The sequence below is a fragment of the Danio aesculapii genome, chromosome 23, assembly GCF_903798145.1.
Source record: "Danio aesculapii chromosome 23, fDanAes4.1, whole genome shotgun sequence".
NCBI classification, from domain to species: Eukaryota; Metazoa; Chordata; class Actinopteri; order Cypriniformes; family Danionidae; genus Danio; species Danio aesculapii.
The window spans coordinates 28437721-28451253 of record NC_079457.1 but is presented as its reverse complement, the minus strand read 5'-3'; the positions used below and the strand labels follow the sequence as shown (position 1 = coordinate 28451253).

The 13533-nt window shown below is 38.7% G+C and overlaps 1 protein-coding gene across 1 annotated transcript in view; it reads right to left on the bottom strand.

Annotated features, from left to right (window-relative positions):
* cntn3a.1 (contactin 3a, tandem duplicate 1) overlaps positions 1-13533 on the bottom strand; it is a 177233-nt gene that overhangs the window by 29606 nt on the left and 134094 nt on the right. The window contains exon 12 of the mRNA XM_056449420.1: positions 1466-1593. Coding sequence (XP_056305395.1) covers positions 1466-1593 — 128 coding nt within the window. The remainder of the gene's footprint in view (positions 1-1465; positions 1594-13533) is intronic.

Here is a 13533-nt window from a genome sequence, read left to right as displayed (position 1 = left end):
TAAAAAATATTTATTGCACAGTTCATGTAAATATATTTTATTTTATACCAAGGGGGGCCCTGGTGGTTTGGGGTACACAACAGTTTGTGTACTCTGCCTACAGAACAGGTGTCAAACTGAGTTACTGGAGGGCCGGAGCTCTGCACAGTTTAGTTACAAAGCTAATTAAACATACCTGATCAAACTAATTGAGTCCTTCAGGCTTGTTTGAAACCTGCAGGTAAGTGTGTTGAAGCAGGGTTGGAACTAAACTGTGCAGGGCTGCGGCCCTCCAGGAACTGAAATTGACACCCTGGCCTACAGGGAGAACTGGCTCACTAGAGATGGGAAGCTTGGGTTTTACTTTAATAGTGGTAAAGGCAGTATAAACATTATACTGCATGATGCAGTAAATGATGCTATTGTATATAGTACAATTCAAAGGTTTGGGGTCGAAGGATTTTTCTTAAGTACTCAACAAGATTGTATCTTTGAATCAAATATGAAACATTATTGACAAAATTCCTAATGCATAATGCCTTATAAACAACCTTATGTTGTATCATTTGATAAATGAACATAAAAACTGTTACAAGAATAAACATCCATTCTCAATGCACTACAATGAACACATAATGCATTAATGTATGCATAATAGGGCTGCATAATATTGGAAAAATCTAACATTGTGATATTTTGTTGTTCTGCGATTATATATTGCGATATAAATACAATTCCACCAGATGACCCGATGATGTCTATTCGGAAAGAATTTATAATTTTAGATTGATTGGGATGATTTTGTAAGGGGAACGTATCTGCATAAAATCTAAAAAACAATCTACAAGCTTAAAATAAATACAATAAAGAAAAAGATACAGTTGCAATAAACAGTCTCACAACATTCAGTTGCAGTAATTAAATAATAAAAATACAAATCATTTAATACAATTCATCATTATTAAAGTTACAAACGATACAATTCCTTATGCTTGAACACTTTTAAAATTATAATACAGTCAACAGGCCTCAAAAACACATGCGAATGATAGATTATAATCCAGACTCAATATTCCATATCTTGCAATTTGACTACTGCAAATGATCACATTGCGATATCAATACTGAAACGCTATATTGTACAGCCCATTTGAATGAGATGTCAAAAGACAAGACTTAAAGATTGCATTTATTTTAATTTCAATTACTTTCATTTTAAAAGTACTTTTATTCAAATGTATTTTATTCCTGTGATTCAACCCTGAACTTTCAGCCATCTTCAGTGTTAAATGATCTTTCAGAATTCATTTTAATACACTGATTAAAGAAACATTTTTTTATTATCAATGTTGAAACAGATGAGGTGTTTAATATTTTTTGTGGATACCCTGATACATTTTTACGATTTTTAAATGGATTAAAACAACATTAACTGTAAATAGAAATCTTTTATAACCTTATAAAATTTTTTGAATTCCCATCATACCTTTTACCACGAGTGTGCCTGCACTGCTTGCCACTCCAAATTGGTTTCTGGCCACGCATGTGTAAAGACCAGCGTCCAGTTTGGTGATGTTGGATATCCGGAGACTGCCATTATCCAGCACAGAGACTCTAGACAACAAAGCAACATGATCAAAGCCACACAACGCCATCCATCCATATAAACGAGCATAAAAACAGTTATTACATTACACTGAAGATCAATAAACTTTAGTCTAGCCATGCAGATCAATAGGCAATAGGATGTAAACAAAAATACATCATTACACAATTATACAGAGCATTATGAGGTTTCAGATTCACATATTACATATTTCAAATTCTATTATAAAACAAACTGCAATTAAATACTGTTTTTAATACTGAGTTTTTAATGCATGTCTCATTTTTGCAGAGATGGGAAGGAATGAGTAGAAAGACTTCATTACTGTGCTTAAGTAGATTTTTCTGGTATCAGTACTTTATTCCGCTATTTGTTTTTCTGACAACCTTTTACTTTTACTTCTTACATTTTTACACAAATATCTGTACTTTCTACTCATTACATTTTTAAACCACGGTCGTTACTTTCGTTTTCATGTGTTTGGTGTATCTATATAATAGCATGTATGCAGGCTAGTTTGCAAAGCTTAACACAAAAAAGGCAAGGTGTCACGATCACCACTCGCTAACGAACTACAAATCTGCCAATATATGGACTACAAGATCCAGTCATGCAACACCCACCCACACCTGCTCCAAGTCTCCATTGATTAGACTCTCATAGCTGAAGCTGCTCATGGACTGATTACACTCGTATATATACAGCTCACTCTGACACCCTCATTGCTGAGTCGTTATACTGTTAGTGAACAGTTTTCCTTGTCTTGCTTTCCCGTGTTTTTGATCCTTGCCTTATTTGTTTGTTTATGTTGTCTGCTTCCTGCCTTTGACCATTTGCCTGGTTATTTACTACAATTCTGGATTGCCTGTATACATCTGTTTGCTCCTGTGTTGACCTTTGCTTGCCTGACCAATCTGTTAATAAAACCTGTGTTTGGATCCTCACTTCCCTGTCCAGCGTCGTTTCACATTACATAAGGATGACTAAAGTGGATAAGACAGAGGGAGTTGGCAATGTAAACATGACTGAAGCTGCCCTGCTTACACCGGGGAATAAGCTGCATTTGAGTCGATCGGATCACAGGTAAATTAGACACATTCTCGTTCAAATTTCTGTCTTTTGTCCACTTCCGACCATGGTCAGGCTTTTCTGATCTTTCAATCTAATACCGTTGTTTTTTTTAACAATCCTGTGCTTTTTTGTCAATATTTGTACAGTTAGTACTAAAACAGTTAAATCCTTTATGAATGCTGTATGCATTAAGATTTATTTAATTCCTATTTCCTTATACAGAATTTTTACTGTTTGACTGTAGTCTTCATTTAAATTAGTTTATCTAATATTTTATCATCAAAACTATTAACACTGAATGATTTTTGAATAAAATGATAATAAAAAGTATAAGGTATTTATCACATGAAAAAAAAGTGAATGCAACAATTTTGGAGGCTGTATTTGCATCTGTGTATGTTGTATTAACAACATGTGCATTAACAGCATTAATGACTATATCCATGAAAGAAAATATCCACAATACTCTGAAAAAACAAAGAAACGCTGAAAACATGGGATATTTTTTATTTTAGTTGAGAAGAAAATGAAGCAGCTTAAGCCGAATGCCCAAAATAGTAAAGAAAAACAAATAGAAAAACAAATGTTTTGGACAAAATTAATTGTTAATTGAAGACGTTTATTATTTGTAAAGAAGCAGGCCTCATTTTTTTGAGTGTATGAATGGACATTAATGGCAGCTGTTAAAAAGCAGCAAAACTACGCTGTGAGTTTGTGTCAGGATGATGATGCCCAGATTTTTGAGCAGTGTTGTTTTGCAATATTGCAGAGTGTGATGCTGCTTGACTACTTTCCTGTTGAAAATTAGCAACAAATTTTACATCAAAATCAGAAAAGTATGTTTGTTATTTTGTATAAATTCATTGATAAGATGTGAGGTATAGCTGCCAGCATGAAACTAAAACAGGAATTAGTAATAGATACTTTTTACTTAAGTGCATTTTTTGAGGCTGTTCTTCTTTACTTTTACTTGAGTACAAAAGTATAGTCAGTACTTCAACTTTTACCAGAGTCGTTTTAAACATGCGTATCTTTACTTCTATCTGAGTAAAGGATGTGTGTATTTTTGCCATCTCTGCATTTGTATACTGTAGATATCTATTAATAAACAGTTGCCAGTAGCTTTTGCCAGTAGTAGTTTTTTGTTTCATATACTGTACAAAATTAAAATGCATTATGGGACCTTGATCTTTTCTTTGACAAGTTTTGATGCTGAAAATCTAGCTCTGCAATTAAACATAGTGAGGCTCCCTCCGCATTTTTTATTTATTCTGCTATTTCAGTGTTATGATATAGTATTGATAGAACTTTTAACAGCCAGAATAAAGGTAGAGCCTCAACTCTTGATGCATGGAAAGTGGCTGCAAATAAACTGGCAGAAAGACTTATGGATAGTAGAAACTAATGTGCTACAACCTGAATCTTTAAATCTCTGATGATCTATGTGTGTATGTGTGAGTATATATGTACGTGTATATGTATGTATGTATGAATGCATGTGTGTATTATTTTCTGTGATATTATTGACTGTTATGGTTGTGTTTAATGTATATGTATTTCATGTTTATACAGTTGAAGTCAGAATTTTTAGCCCCCCCTCCTTTGAATTTTGTTTTCTTTTTTAAATATTTCCTAAATGGTGTTTAACAGAGTAAGGAATTTTTCACAGTATGTCTTATTTCTACAAGTAGTTTCAAATAAGTCTTATTTGTTTTATTCTAGCTAGAATAAAATTGGTTTTATATTTTTTGATAAACATTTTAAGGTCAATATTATTAGCCCCTTTAAGCTTAATTTTTTTTTTCGATTGTCTGCAGAAAAAAAAACATTGATATACAATTATTTGCCTAATTACCCTACCTAATTAACCTAGTTAAGCCTTTAAATGTCACTAAGCTGAATCCTAGTATCTTAAAAAATATCTAGTCAAATATGATTTACTGTCATCATGGTAAAGATAAAAGAATTCAGTTATTAGAAATGAGTTGAAAAAACTATTATGTTTAGAAATGTGTTGAAAAGTCTTCTCTCCGTGAAACAAAAAATTGGGGAAAAATAAACAGGTGGGGTAATAATTCAGGGGGGCTTATAATTCTAACTTCAACTGTATGTACGTATATATTTTCTGTTAGATATTTGTCTTTATTGCAATTTTATTTGTGGGATGACATTGACTTTTGCACCGCTGGGTGGTGGGGGATGTTGAGAAGTGGATCTACTGTATATTGTTTTTTTGAAAAGAAAGTTTAAAGATGCTGTGACCACTCACATGTAAAATCAATAAAAATGTAATCACCAAAAAGAAACTACATATTGCATAAGAAATAATGGTCACGCTTTTTGTACAGAACATTAATTTTAGTCCATAAAACTCCCAATTTGCTGCTTGTTTGTTATTATTAAGGTAGTAGTGGGTTTAGGAATTGCGTAGATTCAGAGATGTATAAGATCATGCAGAATATGTACTTTTTAAGTACTAACAAACAGCCAATATCCAGTTAAGTGTGAGAATTAGTGCCTATAATAAAGACGATAACACTTTATTTTGATGGTCCATTTAAGTATTAGCAGACTGTCTGCTTAATATCTGTTGATATGCTCTTTCAACAGACATTTAACTGACAATAAGAAACTTTGCAAGTACATGTCAACTTACACTAACCCTAACCCCAACATAACATTCTACTTATAATCTAATGAGAATTAGTTGGCATGTAGATGCAATGTAACTTAAATTCAACAAACGAACCATCAAGTCCATAAAGACCATAAAGTCTTACCAATAATATATGCAGTTGAAGTCAGAATTATTAGCACCCCTGAATTATTAGCCCCCCTGTTTATTTTTTCCCCAATTTCTGTTTAACGGAGAGAAGATTTTTTCAACACATATCTAAACGTAATAGTTTTAATAACTCATTTCTAATAACTAATTTATTTTATCTTTGTCATGATGACAGTAAATAATATTTGACTAGATATTTAAAATATTAAAAACTGATTTTATTCTAGCGAAAATAAAATAAATAAGACTTTCTCCAGAAGAAAAAATATTATCAGACATACTGTGAAAATTTCTTTGCTCTGTTAAACATCATTTGGAAAATATTTTAAAAAAGAAAAAAAATTCAAAGCGGGGGCTAATAAATCTGACTTCAACTGTACATAGACAGAAATATGTAAATATTAGCAGCTGGATTTTGTGCATGATCAACACAGAACATATACAGTTTTGAACTAAAACAATATTAATATTAAGTTGCTCTGTTAAACTTTTAAACATTGGAAATTATTGAAGCAGAGATCAAAAATCCCCAAATGCAATTCAAAAGCATAAATAAAAAGAAAAGAAAGGAAATCGTAAATGAACAGAATGCAGTGCATCACAGATTATTGAGTATTTGATGTCTTTTCTTAGTAAATAAAACTTTAAAAGGCCAAACATATTTCACAGTAAAATATATTTAATTAATAAAGCCCTCAGATATTTTCCCCTTTCTTCTGAAATATTCACTTTATGCTGACAGTTTCTCTCTTTAATGTTTTTCTTCAGCACTTTCAAATTTCACTATCAAAGACATTCAACACTGCATAACAATACACATTAGGGCCATGATTTTCTTTTGCTGGTTTCTGCCAAACAGTTCTGCAAGATTTTGTCATTATTTAATCACCTTTAGGTCTATTTCAGATCCGTATTATTTTCTTTATTCTGTGAAACACAAAAGGTGATTTTTTTGAAAGATATCCTTGCCATGTTTTATTGTAAAATCGCCAGGCTCCAAAATGACAAATGAGCACCATAAAAGAATCGTAAAACCAAGAATTTATTAGAGAAGTAGACTGATTTCAAGCCCTCTTCTATATTCTGCTATCTGTTGGCTACTTTTCCATCAGTCAGATCTTTCTGTTTTCATGTTCATGCCTTGATTATTAATTATTTAATTAGGACAGTAAGGTCTGACTTTGCTTAGACAAAAGTATTGTCACTTAACAGAAATAATGTACAGTATAGAATATAAAGTCATGGTGCAGTGGAAAAAAAATATTATATTGTGTATGACTCCCACGAGCTTGGAGGACTGCATCCATACATCTCTGCAATGACTCAAATAGTCGTGGTTCATCAAGATTCTTTGGATTCATCTTCAATGCTTCCTCCTTCCTCTTACCCCAAACATGCTCAATAATGTTCATGTCTGGTGACTGTGCTGGCCAATCCTGGAGCACCTTGACCTTCTTTGCTTTCTGGAACTGAACTTTGATGTGGAGTTTGAAGTATGAGAAGGAGCGCCATCCTGCTAAAGAATTTGCCCTCCCCTCTGGTTTGTAATGTAATAAGCAGCACAAAAAATGTATTGATACCTCAGGCTGTTGATGCTGCCATCCACTCTGCAGATCTCTCACATGCCCCCATACTGAATGTAACCCCAAACTATGATTTTTCCTCCACCAAATTTGACTGATATCTGTGAGAATCTTGGGTCCATGTGGGTTCCAATAGGTCTTCTGCAGTATTTGTGATGATTGGGATGCAGTTCAACAGATTCATCAGAAAAATCTACCTTCTGCCACTTTTCCAAATGATCAACTAGAAGTCAAGTTATTATTTGTTGCTCTTACAACTGGGATCGACAACAAGACTTTTGTTAGGGAGTGTACAGTTATACATAATTTCCAATAAAATCCCGTAAACACGTCTAACTGCATCATACATAACAATTATTTTAGACCACATATATTCATGTTATTCCTATTCTGTTAGAAGAGAAGAAGGAAAAAATGAGAATTAGTTTCATGCTGCTTTTATTAATTGTAGTGCAGGGGCCAAAGCTATGAAAAATAGTGAAGAGAAGAGCATAAGATGTGCTTCATTTACACCGTGACCTTTCACTATGCAGTACTCTTCATCACAGCGCTGCTGAAGTAAAAGAAAAAAATTTGCTCCCACCATCATGGCAAACACAGCTCGTTTAATTGAGATGCCTATGTTTGCAAGAGTTTAGAATCATTTTTAGAAATGGAAGCGTGCTGACATAAGAGCTTGCAGCAGGCATGTGATTTCAGGTCTTGTGTTATTATCTTCAATGGTTTTTACTCTAGAAAGACCAAAATTACACTGCCATCGAGTGGATGATCACGTGGAAGAAATTGTTTTTTTCTTTTCTAAAAATGTCAACGTATGCTAATGGCAGTCTTTTCAACTAAAACCTTTTGCTGCACTTTTTTTTAGGTGTCTAAGAAAGTTTCAAAATGCAAGTTGTTTTATAGAAATGTAGTTTTTAATTGTGTAAACTAATGTATGAATATGTGGTTTTGTGAAAACGGCCTCGCACATATGTAGTATATGTTTAATCTACGGGCAGCATGATCAGCTGGCATTTCTGTGTGGAGTTTGCATGTTCTCCCCGTGTTCGCATGGGTTTCCTCCGGGTGCTCCGGTTTCCCCCACAAGTCCAAAGACATGCGGTATAGGTGAATTGGGTAGGCTAAATTGTCCGTAGTGTATGAGTGTGAATGAGTGTGTCTGGATGTTTCCCAATATTGGGTTGCAGCTAGAAGGGCATCCGTTGCGTAAAACATATGCTGGATAAGTTGGCGGTTCATTCCGCTGTGGTGACCCCTAATTAATAAAGGGATTAAGCCAAAAGAAAATGAATGAATGAACGTTCAATCTACAGTGTGATTATTTGACAAAAAAAAAACAACAACAACTGTGAACGATTCAAATAGTTCATCAACTAAGGCTACGTTCACACTGCGAGGCTTAGTGCTCAAATCTGATTTTTTCTCAGATCTGATTTTTTTGCATGGCTGTTCACACTGCTGTTATAAATGTGTCCAATATCAGATTTGCAGTGTGAACAGATCCTGTTCCTAAACTGACTCGCATGCGCAAAAGTACAATTACGGACAGCACAAAATGTCTAACTATGAACCCAATTACTGTATGAAGCAAGCACGTTATCAGATCATACTTATGATTATTACTCTTTTCACAGACAACCGTGGTGTATTTCATGAACTGTAAAGGGTTGTTCCCCTTCGGATGGGGAACTCCAATGCTATGTGGAAACTTCCACTATGGGAATTTTGTCAGAAACCAATCATCTGAGTTGGTTGAATGAGTTGGCGGTGTCAGCGTGCACAGCTGGCATCAATGACAATCAGTCATGCTATAAAGACGCAGCCAGCAGCGCGAGGATGGTTCCAACCCAGGACTGAGCATAAGCTCCGCACCGCAACCGACTATGCTCTTAAAAAAAAAAAAAAAAAAAAAAAAGTCGGCTGTGTGGGCCCTGGGAAGGACGATGATCACATCCGTGATCCAGGAATGCCATTCAGGCTAAACCTGGTGATTATGCGTGTTGTTGACAAAGTTCGCTTTCTTAACTCACCCATATCCCAGGCTGGCCTGTTCGGCGACACCGCAGGTGAATTCACCCAGGAATTCAGGCCAGTGATGGAGCAGTCGGAGGCGATGGCCGATATCTCTATCGGCGGGATTGTATGACCGCTCCCCCCCCGCCGAGCCATCCACATCCACTGCCTTTTGCCGAGGACGCTCGCCTGCAGCTTTTGCTCCGCTGAACCCGCCTGTGCCTCCAGCCAAGTGGCTGCGCCGAGCATTGCGCGGGCAACCAGCGTCCCCCACCCACCACTAAGTTCGGTAAACCGACCACGAAGCGTCCCTGAGACGGGCCATCTGGGGAGGAGGGAATTTGCTCTTTCCCCGCTGGAGGGCGGGGCTCTTCATTTAACGGCGTAAAAAAAAAAAAAAAAAAAAAAGACGGCATCAAATCCTCAATGAAAGAGCATTTTTTCCCTTCACCGGATGTGACCGCCCGAACACTGCCAGTCTGGGACACTATGCCTTCCAGCTCGCAGGATCGGTGCGTTTCGCCAATGGCTTATGGAGCGCGAGAGAACGGTCTCCTTTCTCTCCCAGCCCCTCCTCTGGAGTTTGGGTGCAAGACGTGAGCATCTCGTCTCCTGTTCTGCCGTGGGACCCCAACGCTCCCCGGGTGAGCCCACTCACTCCACGCTGCCCCGCCGCTGGCACGTCAGCGATCGTGCGGGTGGGACCACTTGCGGGGGCTCTGGTTAGCGCGGGCCAGCCCATCGCAATGGCTCATCCATACGATCAGATGTGATTCAGTTTGAGAAAAGGCCTTCCAGGTTCACGGGTGTGTATTTCACCAGGGTCAGCCCTGCGTCCGCACCTGTCTTGTGAGAGGAGATTGCTGTCCTCCTGGCGAAGGATGCAATCGAGCCGGTTCCTCCAGCCGAGATGGAGCGCGGGTTTTACAGCCCGCACTTCATCGTGCCCAAAAAAGAGCGGTGGGCTATGACCAATCCTAGATCTGAACGTTTTGAACCGCTGCCTTCACAGGCTGCGCTTCAGAATGCTTACGCAGATGCGCATCACCCGATGCGTTCGTCCTCGGGATTGGTTTGCAGCAATAGACCTGAAGGACGCGTATTCCATGTCTCCATACTTCCACGGCAAAAAACTGCGGTTTGCAGTTGCAGAAGGTCGAGCATGGCAGTACGGGTCCTCCCCTTTGGGCTTTCTCTGTCTCAGTATTTCACCAAGCTCGCGGAGGGTGCCCCCATGCCCCTTTGGCTCGCAGGCATCCGCATGCTCAAATATCTCGATGACTGGCTGATTTTAGCCCACTCTCGGGAGCAAGTGATTATGCACAGATACAAGGTGCTTCGGCACCTCCGCCCGTTGGGGTTTCAGGTCAACCGAGAAAAGAGCAAGCTCGCCCCCGTGCAGAGCAACTCCTTTCTCGGGTTGGAGCTGGACTCGATCACCATGATGGCGTGTCTCTCTAGAATGCGCCGAGCTAATGCTGAACTGTCTGAGCGAGTTCGACAGAAAGAAGGTGGTCCCCCTGAAATCTTTTCAGAGGCTCCTGGGGCATATGGCATCCGCAGCCGCGGCCACACCGCTCGGATTGCTCCATATGAGACCACTACAGCGTTGGCTTCACAATCGGGTCCCCAGACGCACATGGCACGCGGGCACACACCGAATGACTGTCACTGCGCTGTGTCGCCGCACCCTGACCCCCTGGAAGGACCCCTCCTTCCTATGGGCCGGAGTGCCCCTAGGTCAGGCGTCCAGGCATGTTGTCGTTTCGGCAGATGCCTCCAGTACGGGTTGGGGGGCCGTGTGTGGCGGGCATGCTGCTGCGGACGTGTGGAAGAAAACCCAGCTGCATTGGCATATCAACTGCCTAGAGCTGTTGGCAGTGTTTCTCGCTCTGCGCCTCGGCGCTGAGGGGGCAACACGTGCTGGTCAGGATGGACAGCACGGCTGCGGTAGCGTATACCATCTGTATGGGGGGTATACGCTCCCGCCGCATGTCTCAGCTCGCTCACCGTCTGCTCCTCTGGAGTCATACGCGGCTGATGTCGCTGCTTTCTATTCACACCCCAGATGGGCTCAACCATGCGGCCAACGGGCTCTCACGGCAGCTCCTTCCCCGGGAGAATGGCGACTCCACCCCGAGTCTTGGGGCATGCGTAAGTATGCGTTTCCCCCAGTGAGACTACTCGCGCAGTTTCTGTGCAAGGTCAGGGAGGACGAGGAGCAGGTCTTGCTAGTTGCGCCCCCTGGCCTAACCGGACTTGGATATCAGAACTCTCCCTCCTCGGGACGGCCCCCCCTGGCGCGGTCCCTTTGAGAAAGGACCTACTCTCTCAGGGACAGGGCACCATCTGGCACCCTCGCTCAGATCTGTGGAACCTCCACGTGTGGTCCATAGACGTGGGAACGAAGGGTTACTTTAGTAACCATAATGTAACGTTCTGCTACTACTAATCTGTATTTCGGCATTTCAGACCTAAAATAAGTCTCTTGTGATTGAAAACACATATTATTTGTCATTTATGAAAAGCACGGCGCATTTTTTTTTCGATCTTTGCGATCAACCCATGCCTCCATCGTTAACCAGATTAGTTAACAAGCGCCAGAAGTGAAGTTTTGTTAATTGATAACCATAGTTTATGTGAAAAGGTATAAAGTTGTTGCCGATTTATAACTCTGTTGTTCAAAAAAAGTCCAGCCATTATATGTACAATAACTATGTTTTGCCATTCTGCTAAAAAAATTGGCAGAAGAACGTTTCTGCATATGAATACATTTGTGTGCCTTCTATTTATTTATGTACACATGTGAAAAGCTGGAAACTTTAAAAGGCAACAATCATATTTACAGAGTGGAGTCAGCAGATTTCCAACAAGCACTACATTATGAAAGCAGAATTGGCCAAGAAATGAAAGCAACATTTTCTTTTTTCCCCACATGGTCATTACAGAAGAAGCCAGGAAAGCGGTGTTTAATGAGAGCCCCTGTCCCTCTCCTCCAGAGCTGGAGATGGTGGGTGGATGTTCGCACAGGGCTGATGGACACTGATGGCCACTAATGATTTTCTTACGGCGGCTCCAGACTCAAGAGTTCAGTGCTGCTCGCGATGCTATCCTGCTTAATTCCTCTATGGATTCATCTAAAGTGTATGCTAATGAGAATTCTAGGATGCACTGCCTTACATGCATTAGAAAAACCTATTTAAACTCGAGTCCTTGATCTGGAGGCATTACCAGCGAGTAACAGAGGAGGTTCAGGGCTGTTTTCAGGTGCTGTCGCATGAGATCAGATTTTGAATGGGTCGGTAAAGCTGCAAGTTTTAATACATAAATTGTTAGATATATCGTAAATATAATGTTTATTTTCATCACTATTCCAGACTATTTATGTTAATATTCTGATGTATTTCAACGGAGGCAAGCTTTAGGTAACTTTTAGGACAAAGTTTTGTTTCATTTGGTAATTTAAATGGACACTTCCTCATAACTTTATTATGGGTGGTGTTTATGAAAGACAACTATCATGCTCATTCATTTGATTAAGAATGTAGTAATAAGAGTAAAATTCTAAAATAGTATTATAATTTAACAATGATTGTTGTAAATTTTTTAAAAATGGAATTTATTTCTGTGATGCAAAGATACGTTTTCAGCACAATTTCTTCATTTGTAAAGAATTATTATTGAAATTAGTCGCACTGCTCAATACTATAAGGGAAATCATGACATTTTTTTCTAAATATTCTTTGATTATTAGAAATTTCAATTAATTTACTTTCTTTTTTTAAATATGTCATGTTTGTAAAACATTTTATGAATATTTATGAAATAAAATATTTATGAAATTAAGTAAACTGCAAAAAAATTAAAGAGAACACTTGGAGTGGAGTTACATTGTGTTGTTTAAGTGTTTCCTTTTTTTTTTGAGCAGTATATTATGCAAAATTGATCTTAAGATGTGTTCAACATGCTGCATGGTGGCGAAGTAGGTAGCGCATTTGCCTCACAGCAAGAAGGTCGCTGGGTCAGTTGGCATTTCTGTATGAAGTTTGCATGTTCTCTCCGTGTTCGCGTGGGTTTCTTCTGGGTGCTCTGGTTTCCCCCACAGTCGAAGATGCGCTAAAAGTGAATTGCCATAGTCAGCTAAATTGTCCATAGTGTATCTGTGTGAATGATTGTGTATGGATGTTTCCCAGTGATGGGTTGCAGCTGGAAGGGCATCTTCTGCAGAAAACATATGTTGGATAAGTTGGCGGTTCATTCCGCTGTGGCGACCCTAGATTAATAAAGAGACTAAGCCGAAAAGAAAATGAATGAATGAATGTGTTTAACATGTCCACAATTAGTTAAATACATGTAGAACACAACAGAATGTAAGTCTTGTTTTGTATCTCATTTGAATAGGTATTTTAAGCTGAAAATCCATGTACAGACATACACAAATAAAATGTTATGTGCTAAAATGCGTTCAACATTTCCACAATTAGTTAAATAAATCT